General features: G+C 42.5%; 1 protein-coding gene across 2 annotated transcripts; it reads left to right on the forward strand.

Annotated features, from left to right (window-relative positions):
• Positions 1–3,886: 3,886 nt before the first annotated feature.
• fam107b (family with sequence similarity 107 member B) lies at positions 3,887–24,157 on the forward strand. Of its 2 annotated transcripts, none has more exons than XM_080476203.1 (4): positions 3,887–4,085; positions 18,011–18,182; positions 21,412–21,568; positions 21,690–22,762. In XM_080476203.1, the coding sequence occupies exons 2-4, from the start codon at positions 18,055–18,057 to the stop codon at positions 21,807–21,809; spliced, it is 405 nt and encodes a 134-aa protein (XP_080332329.1). In that variant the 5' UTR covers positions 3,887–4,085; positions 18,011–18,054; the 3' UTR covers positions 21,810–22,762. The 2 variants fall into 2 exon arrangements, with proteins under 2 accessions (XP_080332329.1, XP_080332328.1); XM_080476202.1 differs by lacking the exon at positions 3,887–4,085 and adding an exon at positions 16,862–17,135 and having other exon boundaries at positions 21,690–24,157.
• The last annotated feature ends 28 nt before the right edge of the window (positions 24,158–24,185 follow it).

The following is a 24,185-nucleotide window of genomic DNA, read 5'->3' on the forward strand; positions in this document are numbered from 1 at the left end:
AAGTGGAAAGAGTCTGTACAGCAAAGCTCAATAAATCTGTGTGGCTTGACCAGTAATACTAGCCTCTGTGACAACATCCAAGGACTGCAGTGAAATTATAGTATGTTGATCGCCGCATGTGTTCTCTTGCATGACATTGGAGCACATGCCAGCAGCAACAGGCGAGCAAATGTAGGGAATAGCACACAGCCTATGATTTGTACACACACACACACACACACACACACACACACACACACACACACACACACACACACACACACACACACACACACACACACACACACACACACACACACAGTAAGTAAGTGAGTTTTAATCAAAAGACAATGTGATGATGAGTCAATTGAGAACGTTTGAGTTTTGCATAAAGCTGCTCAAGACCTCAATTCACAAGCACACTGGGAAGCTGACGCAGCACTGCCCTCACAAACCTCATCCAGCCAGGCACCGTCGTGCATGTGCCCATGTTTCGGTGCGTTCTTCCCTGTCTTTGTGTGTTTGTGACTCTGTGCAGAAGGGGACACTGTGGTGTGAGTCATCCAGCAGTGATTGAATTAGCTCAACTCTGGCTGAACACTCACAGAGGGAAGGGCAAGGGAAGCTGAATGCATTACGTTACCCCAAGAACTGGAGAACACCTCTCGCATGCAGACAGGCTGACAGCGGGAGTGTCACCAAGGTTTTTTTTTTGTTTGTTTTTTAAAGTCCAACAGCTTAATGAAACCATACAGAAAGCCCGAAGGCATCCTCTCCGTGATGTACACATATGCATGTCAGCACAGGAAATACAAAGTTTCTTACAGTTAACCGAATGGAAATTTCTCCCAAAACGCATGTCATAAATGCGGAATAGTGTTTCAGTACATAGTTGTATCTTGTGGTTACTAAACCAGCTCTTTGGTGTGCCCTCAACTGTTAGTGGGTCGGACACAAGGCCTAAAACTGTGGAAAGAATGCATTAAGTCTGTTTGGGATCAGTGAAGGAGAAAGAAAAGTTTTTATTTTTCTTGTTTCAACAAGTATCTCATATTCAGCTGTGGCTTATTGAGCATGTGCTGCCATGGCATATGCTGGATGTACTGCTGGTAAAAACTCCCAGTCTTTCAAAAGTAGGTCAAGTACGCAGAGGGTGGTGTTTATGTACACAACAATTACTTGCAATTATTTGAATAAACCCTTTTCTGGTGTGACGCTAAGGCTCAAAACAGTAAAAGGATTAGGTATTATTTTATATGTGTCGGTTTCTTGTGCCTAATGGATAATAATTTCAGTAATTTTCACGAAGGAACAAAAATGTAAAAACAAATAAATAAATAAAGCCTAAACTCTCCAGAGTTTAGTTGTAAGTGCTACCCCACGTTTCCAGGAAGGTTTCTCTGTCACCATGGTTTTCAGATAACTGTCATTTCCTGTTTAAGAGACCTGACAGAAAGAAAACAACAGACCTCATGTATAAACCTTCAAACACACATAAACACACACACAAACTATGAGAAAACCGCCAACGATAACTGAAACATCTGACCCAGAAATTTCCCTTTTGATACCACCAGTGTCACATGATGAGACGGGGCATTGTCAAGATGATCATTTCTAGTTAATGACATGCTGAGAGGAAACTGCACCGGAGCCACAGGAAAGTACATGAACTTGACCTTCAGTGGCCACATCATCCAATCAGTCGTCATTTACAGGAAGATGTATTGATTACTGTGGATCGTGCCTGTTTGGCTGACATGTGTGCACACAGGTTAGGTGGTGATTTCATCTTAGGGGATCGACTTGCAGGTGAATTTACAAATTTCTTTTGTCACTAAAAATGGGGGGAAAAAAGCCTTTTTTGGCGCATTAAAATGGCTGTTTGGGTGTGTCTCATCAATGTAACTTCCGATGTGTCTCTTCATTTCAGTTGTGGTTCAGAAGCGTACGTATTGAAACTTCCTGAAACCACCTAAAGCGGAAACTACTGACAGATGCAATATCGGTGATGATGAAGTTGTTTCACAAATACAAGCAAGTCACTACAGCGGTAGGGAAGTGTTTTCCTTCCCATTATGATAAATGTTTCAGCTTGAGGATTAAATGTGGCTTTGTTTTATTTAGTTAAACTATAAAAAAAAATTAAAACAGATAGCTGTATAATGAAAACTTTTAGGCTTAAACCATAGGTTAATGCTCTGGAAATATATGTATTCCCTTTCTTGTCTTAGCTTAAATGAAGATTGTGATATCTCTGTTTTGTCTGTAGTTTTGCCCGTTGCACACAACCACATGCATGCAGGCACACATACACTTGTGTACACATCTGTTTCCTGCACGTACAGAACTGTGAGTGTGGTGGTCTCCAGAGGGAGTGTCCTCTCTGTCAGAGGTGACCCTTCACATGACTCATCCCATTGTTCAGTATACACTCTTCGTCACCCCTTTCTGAAATTATGAGAAAGTTCTTAGGAATGCCTTACTTCTCCGACGCCCGCCTCCTCTCACATGCTGAGATTTCAAACCAAACCCTTGGGCTGATTTGAGCTTTTGTTTTTTTATTTGTTTTTTTTCAGTAATTTCCCGTAAGTCCACTTTAGTAGTGTTACAGAAACTTTAGATCTCCTTTCAACAGTGATCGAACCCAATGAGAAACAGCCATGAAGCCATTCACTGATGTCACTGACATGGGTAAGGTCATGTAAAGCAACAGCTCACCAGGAAACTAGGGGTTTCAGTGAGCTGATTTAACAGAAGGAGGGTGGATAAGCAGATCCACTGACCCTTCATCAGTAAGCAGATTATGCTTTATCACAAGGAATGGGCAGGATACTCAGTGTGCGAGAACAGGCAGAGGGGCCGATCTGTTATACTCAAAGTGAAGAGTGATGAGATGATCTGCTGTAAACTTCACCATGGCATTCCTGAAGAAACAGAAGATTGCTTTATAAAACATGAGGGGTTGCCAAGTAATGAAAGCCACAAACATTTTTATGGGACCACAAAGTTCCTAATGTCTGTCTAAATTTGGCCCAAATGACAATGAAATAACATATAACTCAAGATGAACGTTGCTCAACACTCATTAGAAACAGAATAATAACAAGTTAAGATAACAATCCCAAATTGGATATTCATTTTTTTTCGCTGGTTGTGTACTTTTTTTTCACCAGATTGATAGATCAAAACAGACTTAGTGACCCGTCCTGTATAACTTGTTTTGGTGTCATGTTAAAAATCTCTCACAGTGATTAAAGCTACTTCGCTTGCAGACGAGACCAAACTCATGTAATATTTCATTTTGAGATCTAAATAGAGCAGGGACGTCAATTCTCTTGCACTCGCAGTGAATGTCTAAGTAGCACACAAAGGAATATGTTATTTGTGTCTGATGGGATCGTTAGCCCAAAATAGGTCTGATATGGGTGCTTGCTCAAGCTTTCTCTTTAAAGTCAAGTGAGTTGGTCCTTATATTTAGACCTTAGCAGACCACCTGGAACACTAATGCTTTTTGGGTTTGCATTTTGCCTGTCAGGATTCACCACAGGACATCATGGGACATGTAGTTTGATTTGGCCCTGGTCCTGACACAGACGGAGTAGTTATGGGCTGCTTCGGAAACCTCTACTTTAACCCATATGGGACTCGAACCAGCGAACTGCTGCAACCTATTTTTATTTATAGAATTGATCAAATTATTACATTTACATTACATTCAGTAATAAACCTCCTCTGTTTATCACAGTGTACGTGTTTGACAGCGTGCGCGCTCCCATGCAGGCCCCGCCCTGAGCTCGAGGATCCCCCCCACCCACCCCTTCATTGACTCCAGCAGGCAGATGAAGAAAGAGGGGGCGGGGCATACATGTGACGTCACGCCACCCCTCCCACCCAGTTCAAATTTACATTTTCTATGGGTCCTGACTGAGTGTCTGAGTGTGTGTGTGTGTGTCCGCCTGAGCTATTGAACAGTTTCCAAAAGGAGACACACCTCAACCTCTTAGAAGTGAACCGGAGACGCTCCGATGTGGTCCGAGCCGCTTTGTCAATTTTAAATATTAAACAAGTTGAGTTGGAGAAGTCACGTCGGGTTCGACTTTGAGGTAGGTGAGCATGTATGTGTGTGTGTGTGTGTGTGTGTATGTGTGTGTGTGTATGTGGGGTTTGAAAGCTCTTGTTTTTTTTTGTTTTGTTTTTTTCTTCATGTGATTGTTTTCGCGAGCGCACCAACAAAAAGCCGCACGTTTTCAAGTGGTGTTGAGCGTCTGGATCGGCAGCACGTCCGGAATCTGAACACTGAAAAGTAGGAAGCAGGAGATTTGAGCGTGTGGAGAGACGGAATGAGATTGCAAAACTCTACTTTCATTGTCTCTCCTTTTGTTGTAGCGCATGACTGTAGCCGACGGGACAGTGTGGGGCAAACACGTTGGGGTTGTTGTTCAATATCTGCAGACATTTTTCAGACCGCAAACATTCGTGTCACTTCTCACTCTGAGGAAAAAATATATATATAAATATATATATTTTATTTTTTTTCATTGACTTATTGAGTTTGAATAGATATGGCACTTACGTTAAATTAGATTATGTATATTATTTAAAAAATCACTTATACCAAGATACAGAATCCCTCTGGTTTTAAAGCCAAGTCATGGCCAACCATCCACAAATCACATGTTTTTCTCTGAGGTGTTTACAAGAAGTATAATACAGGACTGATCTAATGTGGTAACGGCAAAGCTTACAGTATCTGGCTGTATGCAGTTGAAATCCATTTGTGTGACAAAAAAAAAAAAAGTAAAACCAGACTGTATTGTTCCAGTGACCAGTGTCTGATATCATTATGTGAGTCAGATAGTGTGTGATAGCACAACAGTGACTACTGTGTCTGAGCACATGGCCTCAGTCAGAGCTGACAAACTGACCTGTGCTGTCATCAGGCAGATCATGGACCAACTGCTGGGTGTGTGGGGGTGTGTGAGTGTGGGTGTGGGTGTGTGTGCACATTTATAACGTGGCAACAGGTCTGCATGTCTCAAACTCATGAGTGTATTTCTCTCACAAAGTGGCTCATACAGTCCCTGTCAAACTTTAACAAGATGTAAAACAAACAGGGCGGAACTGGAGCCAGAGGGTTGAATGTTTGAGTGTTTGCTGGGTGGAGGCCCAAGCTGCAACCTGGCAAATACAGCGGCGCAGTGTTAGGGTGAAGCAGTTTCAGTGTGGGTCACCTGATGACAGTGAGACAAGAAGTGACGAAAGCAGGTGGTATAAATGACTGTCATATTGTCTTGGCGCACAGCTTCCAAGTGTGTAGATGCATGTGTGTGTGGGTCGAGGGAGGGAAAGTTCTCGCACATGTGTTAGTCATTTGGAGGGGAGTTTGTTAAACGATTTACATCTGTTTTCTGATCTTTGAACCCCCTCCTTTCCTCTCCTCTGTTTCTTTTACTAGGTCTCTCTCCCTTTCTTCAGTTTCCCGTAAGAGCTGACGCTGTCACTGCATGCGTGTGTGTGTGTGCGTGTTTTATAACAGAATGCTTTCTGCTCTATTATTATTGCACTCTGAGGAATTTAAATATGTGAATGAAATGTCTGAGTTTCCATTCGATGATGGCACGCGTCCATTAGTGGTTCTGTTGCATGTCTCTGATCCATCATTAGAGATGTTCAGCACTCAAACTCACCTCAAGGAAATTAAGGTATTTGGGTCAAGAACAGCTGGGTGTCCATGAGGCTATAAGTGCAGGCGGCCACAGTGCATGTTGATATTATTATCTCCCACTGCCCTGCTGGCCGATCTGTGGGCAGAAAACTCTTCATTACTCAGCAGATTGCACTGATCCTTAAGGCCCACACTGCACGAGACACTGTGCTACTGTGTTTGTGTCTTTGACGATCATGCCGTGTTAGTTCAGGACATTTTGCTGACCGGTGGTGAAAGACTACCCTGTGGCAAATGTTTTTATGTCTTTACCTTGTAAACAAAGAGAGGTTTCAGTGCGTGAGTCTTGGCGGTTTCACCAAACACACCTCGTCTCTGTCCAGCTCCATCCTGCTGAGAGAGACGCTTTGATTTGAGCTGTGCTTGTGTATTACACTGTTATGGTGCCGACCTCAAGGTGGGATATTATTTTAACGTTTGAGAATATGTCTTCATTTATTATCCCAAGGGTACGGTTTTCCAACACATTTAGGAATGTGATACTTTCCCCCTGATCTAGACCAAGGAGGTAGGTTACATGTTCGGAATTATTCAGGCTGTCAACTACAGATTTCCTTATTTTATTGTTATTCTTAAAACCTATAGTTTAGTTGAAAACAATCTTCCTTCTTCTCAATATGTAACAACGTTTGTTTGTTTTTTTGAGAAATGTCGTTTACATTGCAAGTAAACATTCATGGATGATGTGCATTTATCACATTTTTTTTTAGTTTTTCAGCTTTTATTTCAACAGAAGGTCTCACTGAGAACGAGATGTATTTATTAAGGGACGGACACGTGGCCGAGGTAGCAGCCAGTACGTGAAGTCAAATGGACTAAATTAAACAACTTAAGATCCTAATGATCATTGTGGGAGATTAGTGTTATTAGCTTTTAAGATTTTTTTGCAAATTATTCAAGAACCGAAGAACGCACTGTTTTTCCAAAATCAGTCCTTTTCCATAAGTCAGTTTGAGTTAACCAGTTTTTCTCTGGTCGATGGTGTCTTACTGCTCTCCTCCATCGAAACTAAAGGAAATATTATGATGCAATGCAAATAGGAGTGATGCAACCACCGAATCCAGGAATGCGACCAAGGATCTGTTTGGATTCCATTGTTGTTTGGTTGCTATGGGTTCAAAGATTGTGTCGTTATCAACGACCCGAGTGTCCCAATAGTGCGCGAATGTGAGGTGTTTTTTTGGGGGGGTTGTTTGTGTTGTTTATGTTGTGATGGATGGAAAGTGGTTAACTCGTATAAAAGTCTCACACGCAGTGACCTGTTTAAAAAGCCTCGTGGTCGGTTTACTTGTGCAAGAGGGAGGAGGTATATGTGTAACAAAGACGAAAGTAGAGACTTTAGCGCGCGTGCGCACACGCACACACACACACACACACACACACACACACACACACACACACACACACACACACACACACACACACACACACCTACATTGACGCTGCCTCTCTGAGAATCTCATTGATTTTTTTTTTTTTTTCACCATTATGCTGGAGCTTCAATCACTGTAAAGCACCATTACTGTACTGACCACTTTGCATACTCTCAGGGAATGGACGGCACACGTGTACAGTTGCAGTCACTAAATGCCTTCCTCCTTGTGCTTGTCAGGCTGAAGCATAGAGAGATTGGGGGCATGCATCGCATGTATTGGATTAAGCGTTGCAAGTCAGTATCAAGATATATGATCCTTGTTCCAGAGACACAGACCCACTTCTTCTCGGAGCTGCCTGAAGCTGCCTGTGCTTTCAGATTGTATATATACAGGCTTTGGAAAGTTTCATCAGACTATGAAACCGCATGATAGCCTCCTGTCTTAACTAAAACTGCGCATAAATACACCGTGTATTTTGTGTCACGTCTACCATAACACAGAATCAGAGAGAACAAAACCTTTTCATTTCACCTTGCGTTTCAAGCACCAGGTTAGTTCACTAACTGTGTGTGTGGGTGCACAGGCGGCTTGCACCCCTTGTGTCTGACGAGCTTACTGGAGATTGTCTGGTTGCTCAAGGTAACAGTTGTTATTGGGGTTTTCTCTCCTGGCATGTAAACAAAGGAGAACCTCCCAAATGTTCCCTGGTGTGCCCTCCAGCCAATCAGATTGGAGATCCCAGCTGGGCTCAGCCACTAGAAGCGAGGAGGGGCGTTTCTTTGCTGTATAACGGGGGAAACGGCAGTAAAGCACAAAGCTTTGAATCTGGAACTGGAACAGACAGCAGAGCCATAACAAAGACTCTTTTCCTTTATGGCTAAATAGCACTTCACACTGCTTAGCCAGACAAAACGGCAATGTCTTTTTTTTTTCTTCTTCTTCTTCTTCTTCTTCTTCTTATGTGAGAATTATACCGGTGAATGCAAAGATATTGGAACGGTTTATAAAAGGGTGGTGTTGGTGAGGAATGTGCTGTTTGAGGACACATGTTTACACCTCAGTAAGGAAGAGCAAAGGAAACGAGCGCGTGTGTGTGTGTGTGTGTGTGTGTGTGTGTGTGTGTGTGTGTGTGTGTGTGTGTGTGTGTGTGTGTGTGTGTGTGTGTGTGTGTGTGTGTGTGTGTGTGTGTGTGTGTGTGTGTGTGTGTGTGTGTGTGTGTGTGTGTGTGTGTGTGTGTGTGTGGCATATATGGATCCCTGCATGTGTTTTCCTCTTCATCTGTCTCAGTCCACCTGTTCTCATCAGGTCTATACATAAACATACAGAACCATGTGTCAGAGGCCAGCTGCTAAATGCTATAGACCAGCCTTTTGTATTTGACTGGCAGGTGTGACCCTTAAACCGGACCCCCTCGCCACTTTATTCAGCGCGTGTTCTGAATCAGCACCTTTTTTAAAAATGCAGTGCATATAGATCGCCTCCAAATGCAGGGATATCAGAATATTCTGACATGTGTTTTGGATGACTCTTACTCCTGTCCTGCACGCATGTGTGGCGTGTGTGCATGTGGATGCTGACCCAAAGCAATAATCACTGTGCAGCTTCATCACATTCCTACAGTGTGACTCAAACTGATGCCTGTGCCTTTTCAATCCGGCCCATTCATTCCGTTATCTGCCCCACCCCGGGGCTCATCGCGAGGCAACAGGACTGTACATGCGCAAGTACATAAAACAACTTCAGTCAGCGGTGAACACAAACTGTCAAAGCAGGCAGGTTTTATAACATGTTGTTCAACCTAATGGCTGTAGGACTCACTGTCTGGTTACTTGTTGTACAATTAACTCCGAAAAGACACACCGAAGCAGTCGGTTTGTTATGGTCGTCAATGTGCAAATGTGCTTATCATAATAAAATAAAAAGACTGAAGCATATGTCGGGGATGTGTTTATTTTTATCACCATCAGAGGGTAATGCGTTTTCAATACCAGAACCAGAAAAGGCAGTTAATAAATAACAACGCATACGATCAATAAAACCAGAAGCTCACATTGCATGTGTGAGTATTTCAGTTTTTCAGAAGGAGAAGAGGAACTTTCAAGTTCTCAACACACACAAAAGTACCATAGGTTCCTCTTTGATTGGCTTTAATCCAAAATAACGGCGTTTAATCTTTACAAAAGCATTTGGAGTGTAGAAGTAGTTTAACTTCCTAATTTTTTTTAAAATTTGGATTCTTTACAAGCTTCACACAAATAAGTGTATCAGGCTGACCTTTTGAGGCAGCCATTCTCTCACTAACGTATGAAACAGATCAGCCGTGGAGTCCCATATGTGATGTTTGTTTTACAAACTATAAGATAGTGGCACAGTTTCAATAGTTTAGACGAGATGTTTAAACTGCACCGGTATCAGGACCATTTCTGTGTGATCCTTGTGGTCAACGTGATTCCCCTGTTCAGCAAAATGAGTGTAAATATAGACAAACAAAAGCAATGTTTTCAGCTTAACTGAGTTACAATTAAGATGAAAGTCATACTTATCAGATGCAAGTCTTACTCTTTACTGGCTCTGCAGTGAATTTGGGTCTTAAAGCAGTCTGCAGACACGCCTATAATACTTTCTTAATGACTTCAGCTTCTTCAACAACAAGCGTCATCCAGCTGAACTGCTCATGCCTCCATCACATGATGCACATTATCCGTTCCTCCTGTGGGCGTTTCTGCGCCATATGAACCCCAAAACCCCGATCGAGAATTCCCATACCCCTGCATCTCCCCAGTGACATCATTGTTTTGTGGGAGTAGACCGGGAGGCTTCGGAGGTCAGTACATGATGAGCCCTGAAGAATTCCCTTGTTCCTCTTCTCTTTTGCTCCAGACCCCGGTTTCCAAGGCAGGAAATACAAAACAGATCTCAACCCCCCCCCAAACTCCCCAGCATGCTTTTGGAGGAGCCATTTTCTCTCTCGCTCTTTCTTGGTCTTTGTCAGTGTCAGAGAAGAATCCTGAAGGCTCAGTTTCCAAGACTGTGTCATTAAATCTTGTACAGGAACCATTTCTTAGTCAGAATTATTTGGCTTGTACCAACGGCTGTGTTCTATGTTCAGCCAATGGACTCTTCTTTTGTATTCTCACTACAGTGTGTTTTCATATTTCTCAGCTTTGATTAAAACAATGTTCAAATTATGGGATTCTGGATGGCTGCCATGCGAACTCTATTCTGCTTCGATTAAACTTCGACAACCACACAGACCAATGATAGTTGTTAAAAAATTTCGGCTGATTTTCTGAGCTCTTTTTTTTCCTCTCAAAGATTTCCGACTTGGTTGAAAAATCCCAACTCATTATTTCTGCAGGAATTGTATTGCATTTAGCCACGCACACCACACTCTTGTCATTATTGCTGCAGAATTTAATTGACAACAGCTGTCCAGCGTGCGTTTTGTTTACGTCTTCTGGTTTGCTGTTAAGATGAAAGTCTCCTTGAAGTGAGTCGAACTGAACTGCAGAGTTTTTGCTTTTGGTTTAGACCAACAAAACGTTCCATAAGTTTGATCGGTTACCTAAAACTCCTGTGCTCATATACACGTGGAGATCTTCAGTGCATTCTGAACGTACCCGTTCTATAAAACAACAGCAGATAGCAAGCACGCTTTCCATAGTGGTTAGTCCGCATTAGAATAAAGGATCACTGGTGGTCGGAGACATACTCACCAGTCTGTTCCACTGTGAGTTGTTCAAAGTCCCATGCTTTGTTTGAAGGCTCCAGATCAAAGGTGTGCACTCCTGGTCAAGGAATGCCGCAGCCCTGCATGGTTTCGACATTTCCCTGCTTTAACACGCTTGATTGTAATGAGTTGTTCATTAATCTTCACAGCTTTATTGGAAACTTTTATCAAATTCAAGTGTGTTGTACAGCCGGGACACTCAAGGATCAGGAGTCCCTCCCTCTTTTATGAGTGAATGTATTTTGCGATATTTACAGCATGCAGAACATGTCTTTTTTTTTTTCTTTTTTTTTGCTTATAAAACAATTGACTGACTTGTTGACTGACTATGGTAAGTTAAGCCTGGTCTGTTTCTAGATTTAGACAGTCAACGTGAAGAATAATCTCTCACTCTATATATAACGAGACATTAGTTTTCATATCTGATGTCTTTCCTAACTGGTTAGATGCTAACACCTAAGATGTTGTCTGATGCATTGATCCATCTCCAAACTTTAATGACAGTAGGCGATGTCCAATGCATACCAGTTGCACATAGTTCGGTAGAGTTTAGGGTATTTGTGTTGCCCTGCCTCCGGGCAATCAGCAGGTAAAACCAAAACAGTGAGTTGTGGAGAGGAGGAACCTGTCCTAAAAAGGATTCCCTTACTGTTGAAAAACAGCCTCTCGCTTTGTTTCATTTTTGCATGATCTGATGTCAGATCCCCTCAATGTAATAAAGTCAAATTAACATTGAATTTACATTTGTAACTTCTGTTGAGTGATGGTAAGTTGCTTGAGATAGCATAAGGGTCAACTATAAAATGAAAAACTTAAAATGAATCGAAAGTAATGACCAAAAGTTTAAAATGTCAAAGTTAGTGTCAAGCGACACGGTGCATCGGAATTGTTTACGGTGCACATGTTTTTCCTTATCTTATTAGTAGATCTCATTCATAAGCTGCACAAACCCGAACAAGCCATGAATGTCACTTGCCCTGTTGTGATTTTGCTGACAAATACGGAGTACAAGACTGAAAACAAACACAGTGGCCATGTGGGCTGTTTTGAGGAGATAATGACTCAAGGGTGTTTGTACGTGTGAGCGGGTGAATGTGCTTCCTACTGTGATTTATGTCTTGTCACGGAGAAGGCTTGTAAATCAGTATAGTGCCTGTTCGGGAAATGATGTCATTGTCACTTCTCGGCCCCTCAACTCTGAGCCGGTTTCACGTTTTCTGTCACTTTTTCCCTCTCTCCACCGCCACCACCTTTCTCCATCCCCCACCCCACTCAACTGTCCGTTAAAAGCCCATCTATCTCTGTGTTTTAATTAGGGTCTCGCCTATTTATGCCTGAATGGCCGCTTCATTAGCAGTGAGGGGAGGAGATGCAAACCCGGATCTGTCCAGCTTGTAATGCACAGGAGAGGAGGGGGGGGGGGGGGGGGGGGTAGTCAGTGTGTGTGAAAGAGAGAGAGAGAGGGAAGTAGAATGGGGTGTGGGGGTTGCTTCAGGGCTATTGATGACGCAATTTCCCCTGGGGGGGTGGGCCTCCCATCTGTGAGTGGAATAGATGAGATCGGGCCAAAAAGTGGAGAAAAAACAAGGAGTAAGATATGTAGGACAAGTAAGACCATGTAGGAATCAAGGATGTGGCTGTCGAGGTTCCTATTTTGACAATTAACATCCGTGTATAACCTCCAGCTGCTGGACTGCTCGATTGTACAAACAGTCAGAAGCAATATACGCGTTTTGTGTGGAAGATGATTAATGCACCGAAGAACTAAGTTTCTCAAGCTCGAACATTCATATGCCATAAGATGAGAGAGAAATCTGTTTTTAACCATTCCTTTACAACAAGCTCTGCAAAGTATTGGTTTACTTGAGCAATAAATGCTAAACGGCCTGGCAGTCTTGTTTTTTCTCAAACCTGACACCCCCCCCCCATGTACCTTGATACTGTGGAAAAATCCCTGCTCGCAGTTGATGGAGTGGGTGTGGTCAGCCATGTGTGCACCACCAATGACAGTTGACAGCTCAGCTCCACCCTGTGCAGCGTTGTGCATGGCCTGTGCCCGTATCTTGGAGGAGAGCAGAGGGGTCAGATGGTGAAACAAGCCACCAGCTGCTCCTCCTCGCCTTCATTTTTCTGTCTCCAAGGCTGCAACAGGAAGAGGGACACTCGTGACTCACATAATCGACTGAACCATGTCATTATTTAGTATTTGTGTCTCCGTGTCTCTCCATGCCATGCACTTTCTCAAGTTTGCCACTGATTCATACGGAAATACGTGTACATATCTCTACCGTCTGATTTTTCTTTGTGACAGTAATGATCCACTTTCTGTGACTCTCATTGGAGCGACAACATTGTTTGCCAAACCAATTTATGGTTTTCCTTCCATCCGTCATGTCGGGTATTTCCGCCTCTCTGAGCTCGTCTTTTTTAGATTAGAAGAGATGGACTGCTCCTACTAATCATGAGTAAAGTACAACATGTGGAATAATGGAAATTCTAAGCTTTTTAGAACTCCAGTCACTTGTTCATTGAAAACGTTCCATTGTTTGATTTCTACAATCACACTTTTATTGTTAATTTTCATTATGCTGGTGTAAGATATCAACGACACCTTTGAGGTTGTTCCATTTCTCCCCTGGAAGAGCTTGTCAGCGCTGTCCTTCAGGTATCAGCTGGTAGCACTTCACTTCACAGAGGCTTTGCCTCTGAGTGCTGTGTCACCTAATGAGGTCTGGATGATGGCAGATCTCCATGGTGACTTGGAGAAAATTGAAAAATGACTCTGTATTATGAATACATGTTGATGATGCAACACTTGGCACAGTGCAGGCACTCTGTCCTTCGAAGTTCCGTCACTCCCTCAGCTCTAATGCACTGGGCCACTGGTAGCCACAAAGTCACACATTTATTAAATGACTATCCTTCTGAAAACAAATGTGATAGACATCCCACATATTCTGTCACTTCAGGTGTCTAAATAAAGTGCGTTTGGACTTTACTACTCTTTGTTGGTGTTTCTGTCATAATGATGGACGGGATATCTCCTGTGATTAGCTGGTTCAGCTCTGACGTTCGACAGAACATACGGTCACCCTAGGACAGATCATGAGACGAACATACAGAGACACAGAATATACAGAAGGAAGCTATCGGCTAAACTCCCTTTCTTTTTTCATTTTTTTTGTCTCCTGACTCTCATCTGACCCTGATTGTTCTCATTTCATCCGTGAATGCTTGGGCCTTTTGAATCAAGTAGACGCTGCATGCTTTCTGATGGCTGTCTTAGAAAGATGTTACATCTGTGGGGTCTGTTGTTTCTAAACTTATGTCATGTCTACAAAACCAATACATCATCTGTTTTAATTGCGTTCCAAGAACATAACCGTACATGGCCATTATACACTGATTGTTTCTTGGAATGAAACAGAGCTTACATCATACAGTGCATGCTTCTTAGGGAGGAATAATATGTGTTCAAGGGACTATTTGTTTCAATGTTGTGTAGTTTTTAACTCCACACAACATCCTGCATTAGATAAAATCTTGTTACTTTATTTTTTTTTATCTTGATTTGATTGAAGCATGCTAACATGCAGGGGTGGAAGTAATGAATTACAAATACTCAAATTACATTAATTTAACTATTTTGTGGTAGTTGTACTTAAATGGCAATTTTTTTTTGGGGGGGGGGGCTGGATTGCTATTGCAAAAACATATCAGTAGGGTAAACCTACCCTTTGCCACAACAGTCTAATCTTAGCTCACGTTTCTTATTATTGGGTGAACAATGGACTGCGCGGTGAATTCTGCTTGACAATTATAGGAGGGGCCGGCGTCGAGGGATCATAAAGCGAGATCGAATGCTTGGCTGCCACAAGCCAGTTATCCCTGTGGCCTTTCTGACGCCTCCTGCTTAAAACCTCAAACCTCCATCGTTTTTCCCCACTCGGCCCACATGGGGTCGCAGTGGCATTATGAAGTGCAAAGAAGCTCAGGCTCTCAGTCCTCCCCCGTGGGCCCCCCCAAGCCCCACCCGGACCCACCGAGAGATGTAATCTCTCCAGCAGGTTCCGGGCTGACCTCAGGGCCTCCTTCCAGTTGGACGTGTCTGGTGGACCTCCACTGAGATGGGGGCATCGTGATGGTAATCTCAAACCACCTCAGCTGGCTCCTCTCAGTGTGGAGGAGTAACAGCACCACTTTGAATCTCTCTGGTACTGTTGAACACGTCACCCTATCACAAAACGAGGCCCGCCACCCGCAGAGTAAATAAATTCAGCGGCTTGTACTCGCTATCTGATTGTGACTGGGCATGACCAAAACGTTTATGTTCATAGGGAGAGGTTGTTATGTACATTTAGATAAATTGAATCAAAGCAAGGCTGCATGGTGGAATAGTTGACAGCAGCAATATCCTTGGATCGAGTCCAGACTTTGAGCTCCGTTTTGCGCAGAGCTTGTCTGACTCTGTCTGTGTGTGACTTACTGGTGACCTGTCCAGGGTTCCCCACAGTCAACTGGGATAGGCTCAAACATCCTCTGAGCCTCGGTTATAAAGCACTATAGAAGACAGATGAATCAGACGCCTGCCAATTTGGATGCAATGACACATCCACTAGTCAAGATTTAACTAACATCGGAGTAGTTTTTCAAAGAAGACATTGCATTTTAACCTTTTACATGGAATTGAGTAAAACTTAAGCGATGCACTATCACAGTAAATGTACTTAAGTAGGAATTTTCAGTTCTCGCTCCACACTCGCTAGCATTGTTATCTATATTGCCTTGTAGGTGTTAGTCTGATTGCACATTTAACTGATAGTTGAATGTGCTATCTATCTATACAGCTATCAAGTAAAACCAGACAGTGCGTAGGACTCAACATGTAAAACGAGTAGTGATAGATTTGGCTTTAAGCGGTGCTTTAATTTGAGGTTGCAGGTCTCTTTTGAACTCCCCATGTTACTTCCTCTCACCCCCGAGGCACAGAGGAAGTAGGAGCAGATGTGTTAAGCTAACGGACACTTTTGACATCGCTGCCGGTCTCTAAAGTTCTTCTACCCCTACTACTTGGCTTGAACAGAAACCACACTTTGATGTGCACAGCACGTGTGGGCTCACACACAGCTCCACATTACAGCCGCAGACTTGTGGGCCCATCCCTGCTGACCCACACTCACAAACACTGTGTCCCCATGTCTGCACTTGGAGTGAGTGCTGACTCCACTGAACAGTAAAGCAGTAAAACACTTTTAATTATTATTTTTACTTGACACAAAATACTGACATTTTACACATTTCTGGCATGCATAAGACTGTTGTGACCACATCGGTTGGTGCACGGTAAAAAGTCGCTTAAACAGATTACTTTAGATTATCCACAACTCACAATGAGCTGGAAAAGCATTATAACCTTTGTCACACACGCTATTATATCCATTAAGAACATTTATTGTGTGGCGCTCCTCTTTGTTCTGAACACTGTATGGGCTGGCCATGTTTATCTAAGGCTTCTTTGTTATGTAACTGGCGTGCTCCAGCTTTGTGGGATGCAAAATATCGCCCTCCAGTGGTGTCCTTAAGTCATTACAATAACCCATGTATTGTTTTGATGCTGAGAACACACACTCCCCCTCATCCTTCTGGAGCACGTGCAGTGAAATGCTTTTCCCCCACCGATGACTGTGATTGGCTCACTCATGAGTCAGAGCATCACGATTTGTTTTCCATATCAAGTCACTAAGTAGGAGAAATCTGTGACCACGCAGCGCCTTGAAATCACTCACATGGGCAACGTGAGCGTTTATAAATCCCAGTCAATTTTCAGGCTGCAGGAGAGAGATGTGTATGGATTTCTTAGCTGATGTTGACATAAACAGACTCCACTGTTGTGTCAGTGCTGTACCATAAACACTGCATCTTTAGATCTGAGTTTTGACCAAAATCCCAACTATGTAAACATAAACATTTTTATTGTGATAGAAAGAAGGGATCAATTGCTGGAGATGCATGTTTGCTACTGAGTGGGGCAGAGTAGGTGAGAGAGGGAGGGAGGGAGGGATAGAGAGAGAGAGAGACGGAGACAGAGAGAGCGAGATAGAGAGAGAGAGAGAGAGAGACTATAAAAACAGACTTAGAACTCCAAACAGCTCAGTAGCAGACAGCTGTGCAGGACAGACCACCTCTCCTATGTGATGCTGTGAGACGCGTCGATAACTAGGACAGCGTGTTTTAAAAGCTTTTTCTTCAAAAAGGAAACTCTGAACCAAAATATAAAAGATGGCGACAATGTTCAGATACCCCGTCTTCCCTCATCTGCAGGGTGAGTTTGAATGTGATGCAGTATTTTTGAAGGTAGATGCAGAAGTTTTAAAGGCAGCTTATTTTTTTTTATTTTGTGCAGATAATATTGTGTTTATAAAATCAGTGGAGCTCCTGGTTTTTGTGCATCATTTCTAACTTTCTGATCTTCGCTCTGTAAAATAGGGCATGTGAATCATATATTCATATATATATATATTTGCAGACTGGAAATCTGATCTTTGTTAATTTTTCCAATTTTTAATGGTTGTGAAAAATGATGTTTTTTGTGCTCGTCGTGGTATCTTCATAAGTGGCGAGATCAACTGCAGTTACAAGTACTGTGACGTAGATATTTCTCCTTTGCTCTCGTGAAACGCAGAATACTTTCTAACATTTACTTCTTGTAGAAAATGGCTAAAGGTTATGTCATACTGACGTCATGAACAACAGTCAAAAGAACACGTGTGCCTGCATCTGTTATCATTAACACAGCCGTGAGTGTGGTCTTGTTAAAATGTTTCTTCTGTCTTGGATCAGCTTTTCATTAGTTTAAATATGTTTCATATTAACTTGCAGGAGGATGAATTGCTCCCCTCCCCTCAGAGTGGAACAATTATGTAATTTCAGTGCGTCCCCGCGTCAGAATACAGAGCGTCCAAAAACTCTTTGCTCCTGCCAGATGATTGAACAGATGTTTTTCTTTTTCTTTTCTTTTTTCTTTCCCCCCACCAGGGTTTTAAATGGGGGTAATTTCAGGAGTATAAAATGCTTGATAAAACACTATGGTGTGTTTAACTGCTGAGGCTAATGCATGTCAGTGTTTCCTGCAGCTAAACACATGTCCCAATAGTTGTTAAGATTTCTTCTTCTTCTGTTTTAAAATTCTTGATCCAGATCCGTGTGATCCTGGTCTATCGCTGTCGCCAGGAAGGAGGGTCATGGCGGAACCGGACTATCTGGACGGGGACTGTGATGAGCTCATCAAACCCAAGAAGCTGATCAACCCTGTCAAAAACTCACGGAACCACCAGGACCTGCACCGAGAGCTGCTCATGAACCAGAAGAGGTCAGGAGGAAGGAAAATACACTTTTCATATCTCTGTATTAAACACATGCAACTGGGAAGCTCCTGGCCTCAATTACTGGCACGCCAGTACTTTACCCCCCAAAATTTGTACATTATTGGTTTCATAGGTAATAGTAGGATAATGGCCATTTTGACCCAGGTATGAATTGAATCGACTCCAAATTATTGTTTTAATCAGTATAAAACCTGTTAAAATAATTGCATGTTGATTAGAGGCATACAGTTTGTCCTTTTCATTAAATTAGCTGCCATAAATCCTTAGATTCCCTCAATCCCAATTTGTGCACCCCTTACAATGATCAAATGAACCGCTGCTGCTGATTGTTTATTCTACTTACCTTTACATACAAGTGAGTCATACCAGGGAGAAAACTAATCTTACGTGCAGGCTGAAGTCTTGTCATGTTTCACAGCACATTAAAGAAAACGTGTGAAACGGGGACAGCTGAAGTCCAAGCTTATGATTCAGACAATCAAAAGGAAGCAAGAGACAGACGGATAAAAGTTTATGTTGTTTTGAAGTCTGTTGCTGCGCAGAACTTTTTCTGAATAGTCATTATCTTCTCCTGGTTTATTTTTAGCCGCAATATCAAGTTCCCCCATGTCTTAAACACGTGAGCTGGAGGGAAATAGTTCAGGCGGTGTCCAGATCGAGACTAATTCGGTTTCATCCCAACTAATTGAAGTTGAGTTGATACAGTCATCCTGCTACTTTTCTTCTGGCCGGCCATGCGTCCGTGCAGACGGCACCGATGCCTCTGCAGTGTGTCACTGTAGTTCACTTCACGGGTCCCTTTAACCTCCAGCATCAGTATTATGTAAAGCTCCAAGTATAAAAGTTTCATTGGAGCTGTTACATAAAACCTTGAGTCCATTAGTTTGTCAAAAATCGGTTACGTAAAGGTCACCCGTATACACTGCACAAACCTGAACCCAGCCTGGCTCCTGATATTAATATTGGATCATGCAACAGACCATTTCACGCTGCATTAAGAGCATCCATGCCAGCGATCGCCCTTATTAACGCCGAGTGTTTATATCATCTCTCACTCTTCGGTGCCAGCAGCTTTGTGGCCGAACTATAAATAGCCGTGTAAACACACATGCTGTTGACAGCTGTTACCTCACAACAGCAGCAATGCTTTGTGTTAAACGGGTCAAAGAGTGAAGTGGTGAAGATGACAGCATAGATTGATGGACAAATAGGAAACACAAATACAAACGTACATTAAACAAGTAATAAATCACTTGATATTCCTGTGAAACAACAAATATTGTTGGTAGTTATTGTTTGTCTAAACAGTGGATGTCCGTCTATAAAGCAAAGCTCGAGCGTATTGAGGGGATATACACTTGTTTTGATTGCTTCGAATAAAAAAAATGACTGAAGTATAAGAAAGCTGGCCCGGCCTGTGGATTAGTCACAGTGATGATAGTGGGGAGGGGTGGGGTGACTGGTGGGTGGGTGGATGGATGCATGGATGGATGGATGGATGAAGAGGAGGGAAAAAAAAACATGTTATGCAATCAACATTACAAGGGCCTTTTTCTGCTTGTGCTACCTTAGCTGCACTGACCCATCCAGTGCGCGTGCGCGCACACACACTCACGCACACACACACACGCGTACATAAACATTCACCCAGAGGAATTTCAGAAATTTAGCCACCAGGACTGGTGAAGGATTTGATCAGATGAGGAGGCAGTGATGTGTGGGACATTAAATACACAGTCGTGATGTGTGTGTGTGAGTGTTGCGTTGTCTGTGATTATGTAAACATTGTGAGAGAGGAGTAGACTCAGCATCTTTATAGTCTGTCTTCTTGCTTTCAATGACCTTGACCTCCGATCGTTCTGCGGGACGTCAACCAGGCCGAAGCGGTCGCACCTCTTCCCCTCTGCCTTCTGCCACAGGCTAAGTGCTTTCACAGGACCCTCACTGTTGTGTCAAGCGAGCGCTGAACCACAGCAGTGACTCCGGGTAAAGTAGTGCCTTGTTGTAAATTAACTCCCACCGCTTCTTGGAACACGGCGAACTTGGTTATGTCATCGTCAGAATTTAATAATGCATTTAATTAAGACATAGCTGCGGCTGAACTGTAGTCAGTTTGACTCATTGTGTTTTTCTCTGAAAAAACCTTTGCCGCCTGCGCAGAGTTAGGCTGTCACGACATGCTCGAAAGAAAAAGTGGAAGCACGAGGAGAGTTAGGTAATGTGGATCATAGGGTTTGTAAATTAAATAATGAAGGGATTAGAGATTTGATTTCTGACCCAGTGAAGCTTCTATCCCCTTACTGCTCTTCATTTGTTATGTGGGATTTTATATTGCCCCTAATCCTTTATAGGCTCTTTTTTTTTTTTTCTTTTTTCTCTTGCCTTTTATTGTTGCCTCCAACCGACATGCGTTACCCTGCTCTGTCTTAAGTGCTCAATCATCTTCGGCCCCCGGCCTTTTTTTTTTTTTTTTTCTCCTTGTAATTTGGAGGAGTGTGGGACATTACATAACACTGCTTTTTACTCCTCTTCACAAGACAGTCTCACACTTAAATAAGACGTTTCTGTCCATCCTCCCCCTGAAAGTTGCAGCACGAATCTTGATGGTTGTGTAACTACCACACTGACTTGCTGGTGACTGAAGGAGTCTCAGTGTTTGCAGATACTGAAAAAAAAAAAGTAGAATATCATTGAGAAGTCAACTGTTTCGTCGGTTACTTCTACACTCAAAACATATTAATAAAGTATTTTGAGATTCTATTATTGGGAATAAATAGAAACACTTTGAATTGAATTAAAGGAAAATGAACTTGTGTCTTTTATTTAATGTTTTTTTTCAATGAACCTCTAATATTAAGGAATTGGTGCATATTTTGGGATTATTTAGAAGAGTAGATAGTACCCGTGTATGGTTTTAACGCCATTTCCATGGTTACTGCTGCCACATATGCAAAAGTCTTAAATGTAGGGCAATCTGTGATTGGCTCTGAATCAAAACTTTCCACAAACATGTCTTCCAAGTGTAATCCAGAACATCTAATGCAAATCGGCATGTCAGACTGGAATGAGGTCATGGTCCATATCTGTTGTGTATGAATTTGTAAGCCCTCTTTTTTACCGTGGCAAGCATCTCTGAGATTTCCTCAGCGTGTATTTTTAGACATTGTTCAGGAAGTTTCATCCTAATAATGTGCTCGCTCACTTTCCGCACAGGGGCCTGGCTCCCCAGAACAAACCTGAACTCCAAAAAGTTCTCGAGAAGAGAAAGAGGGAACAAGTCCTGAAAGCCCAGAAGGAGGAGCAGGAGGCCCACAAGAAGAGGAGTGACCTGGAGATAGAGCTTATGAAAAGACAACAGAAGCTCGAGCAGGTAAAATGTTTGATTCGAGTAAAAGAGTCTTTGAAACAATCACAAGTTTAGGTTAACTGCTGCAGCCTTCGTGTGTCTGAAGTTCATCTGTTCACAAACCTGAGTGTGTCTGTCTCTGCAGCTGGAACTGGAGCAGCAGAAAAATGAGGAGGAACAGGAAAACACGCCGGAATTTGTGAAGATGAAGAGCAACCTCCGCAGGACCAAGCAGGAGACTGACGGGGAGGAGCGAACCACCTAAAACACCAGCAGGGGTGTCTGTGTCTGGCCGACATTGAGCGTCGGGAGTGTGTGCAAAAAGAGAGAGTGTGTTGTGTCTGTGGTGCACGCTGGTGACCTGACTGTGGTCCAAGATGAACTTCCTGGCTTTCCCAACCTAGCTGTTCCTTCCTGCAGTGAGGCGAGAGACTTTACCGACTAAAGACACCCCCTCCATCTGCCTGCTACGGACCGCCAGTACTCGCACCCATCCAGCAGCACACAGCACCCTCACATGGAGGGACTTCACACAGACATGTTACACACTTTTTTTTTTCTTTTTTTTTTTTCTCTCACTAAAGGGCGAGGAAACTTCAAGTGAGCTCTGATGGAGAAAACACACAGATACACACATACACACATGCACGCACAGGAGTATTCATTCCCTCTGTCATCACTCCTTTCTCCACAGCAAGCTGTTGTTTCTATTTACTGTTCTCTGTGTTGTCATTGTTCTTGTTTTTGTTCCTTCTTTTTTTTCGTTCTCATCATCAGTATCAAAAAAAGCAAAAAAAAGAAAAAGTGGACACTGGATGGACTCTTGAAGCTGTGTAATGTAAAAGCCAAACAAATGTGCTTTTCTTATTTATGTTTGTAGCTTTTAGCCCAGGTATAGGGGAGGACACTTTTAGTCATTCTGTATTATAGTTTGTTTTACAGCATAGTATATGAAGCCAGAACAGGACAAAGGGAGTGTGTGGTTGCGTGAAACACTCAAGTTTGCTTTATTATAATTTTATTTTATTTTTTTCAAACATGCCATTTCCTCAACTAATGCAATTGTCAGCAATAGTAGAACTCCCAGGCATGAGAGTGACATTTTCTTTATATATTCTGTTGTTTTGTATGAATAAAAGTGTTACTAAATAAATAATTTAAGTTTTTGTGAGGTTGGTCATTCTGAATAAGTCATGAGTGATGACTCATCAATCGGTCCATGTGTGTAATTTGTTTTGTTTTTAATTAGAAATCCATTCGTCCATTCAGGACGCTTCGCCGTCCCAGGAAAAACGCTGAGAAACCGTCACACGCACACTCACATTAACACCTACACCTTGTTTCAATAGACAATTTAAAGTGATTATCCTCCATTTGTTTTATCCAGTTTAGAGTTGTGGGGCACTGGGGGTGATCCCGGCTGTCTATGGGTGAAAGATGTCTGTCACAGGCTTAACGCAGCTGGACTAACAATCTCACACTCACATTCACACAGTTAACAATCGTCAGTTGACATGCATGTTCTTGGATCTGTGGGAGGAAAATGGGATAACCAGAGAAAGCCCAAACAGAAAAGCTTGGCCTGGATCCAAAGCCACAACATCTCCCTATGAGGCAAGAGCACTCAAAGAAGTGCAACACATTTGGTAATTCCCACTACCAAGGCAGGGTACACGCGAAACAAGTCACTCGTACATAACAGCACAATCACGCACGTATGCTTTTAGACCGAGAAGGAATGCACCGTCGCACACAAATGGAGAACAAACTCCTCAGAGATAAGCCTGGCCCAGACTTGTATGGAGAGCGCTAAACACTACACCACTCTGCATAGTATGATATTTTCATTTTATATTCCTGAGCATTGTCGTTAATCAAAATAAAATCCACTGATATTTTCAGCTTTAGTTTCAGATAATTGATATTAAAAATCTATTTAAGTATTTATGTCTTAAAATTACACTATAGCAACAGTTAACCTAAATTAAACTAGTGTACATTTATTTGGATGAAAACATTTTTAATTGATATAATCACACTGAAACAATAGATGCTGAAGAAACCCCATAGGCCAAAACGTTAAAGTATTTACCACATAATTCCCAAAGTTAAAATAGTGTGACACAAGGAGCTGCTATAGGTTCAGGTTGCTGGGAGATCTACAATGAACTTCTTTCCTTTCTCACTCTCCATGTTTCTCTATTAACTTCATTCTCTTTCTCTCTCTCTTCCCTCTATATTTCTACAGGATCTCAGTGGAAACTGGAAGTTTGCAGTCTTGCCTCCTGCATCCATTGTGTCTGCAGTGAGTGGATCCTAGTTTGTTTGCTCTTTGCTCCCTGTCCTATTCTCTCCTTCTATCCACTAACGCCAACCAGAACAGCAGAAAGCCTCCACCTTTGAGTCTACGTATACAGAAAGAATCCACCGCAGACTCTGTTTCTGCAGAAAGTCAACACCTCTGAGCCTGGTTCTGAAGGTTTCTTCCTGTTAAAACATAGCTTTATCCTTCCACCGTTACCTTTGCTTGCTCATGTTAAACTGTTGGGTTTTTCTCTGTAAAAATGCCTTGAGATGACAGTTGTACTTGGTGCTATAAATTGAATTGAATTGAATTGAATTAGAGACTGTGTTTTTATTT

The sequence above is a fragment of the Lipophrys pholis genome (genome assembly GCF_963383615.2).
Source record: "Lipophrys pholis genome assembly, chromosome: 11".
NCBI classification, from domain to species: domain Eukaryota; kingdom Metazoa; phylum Chordata; class Actinopteri; order Blenniiformes; family Blenniidae; genus Lipophrys; species Lipophrys pholis.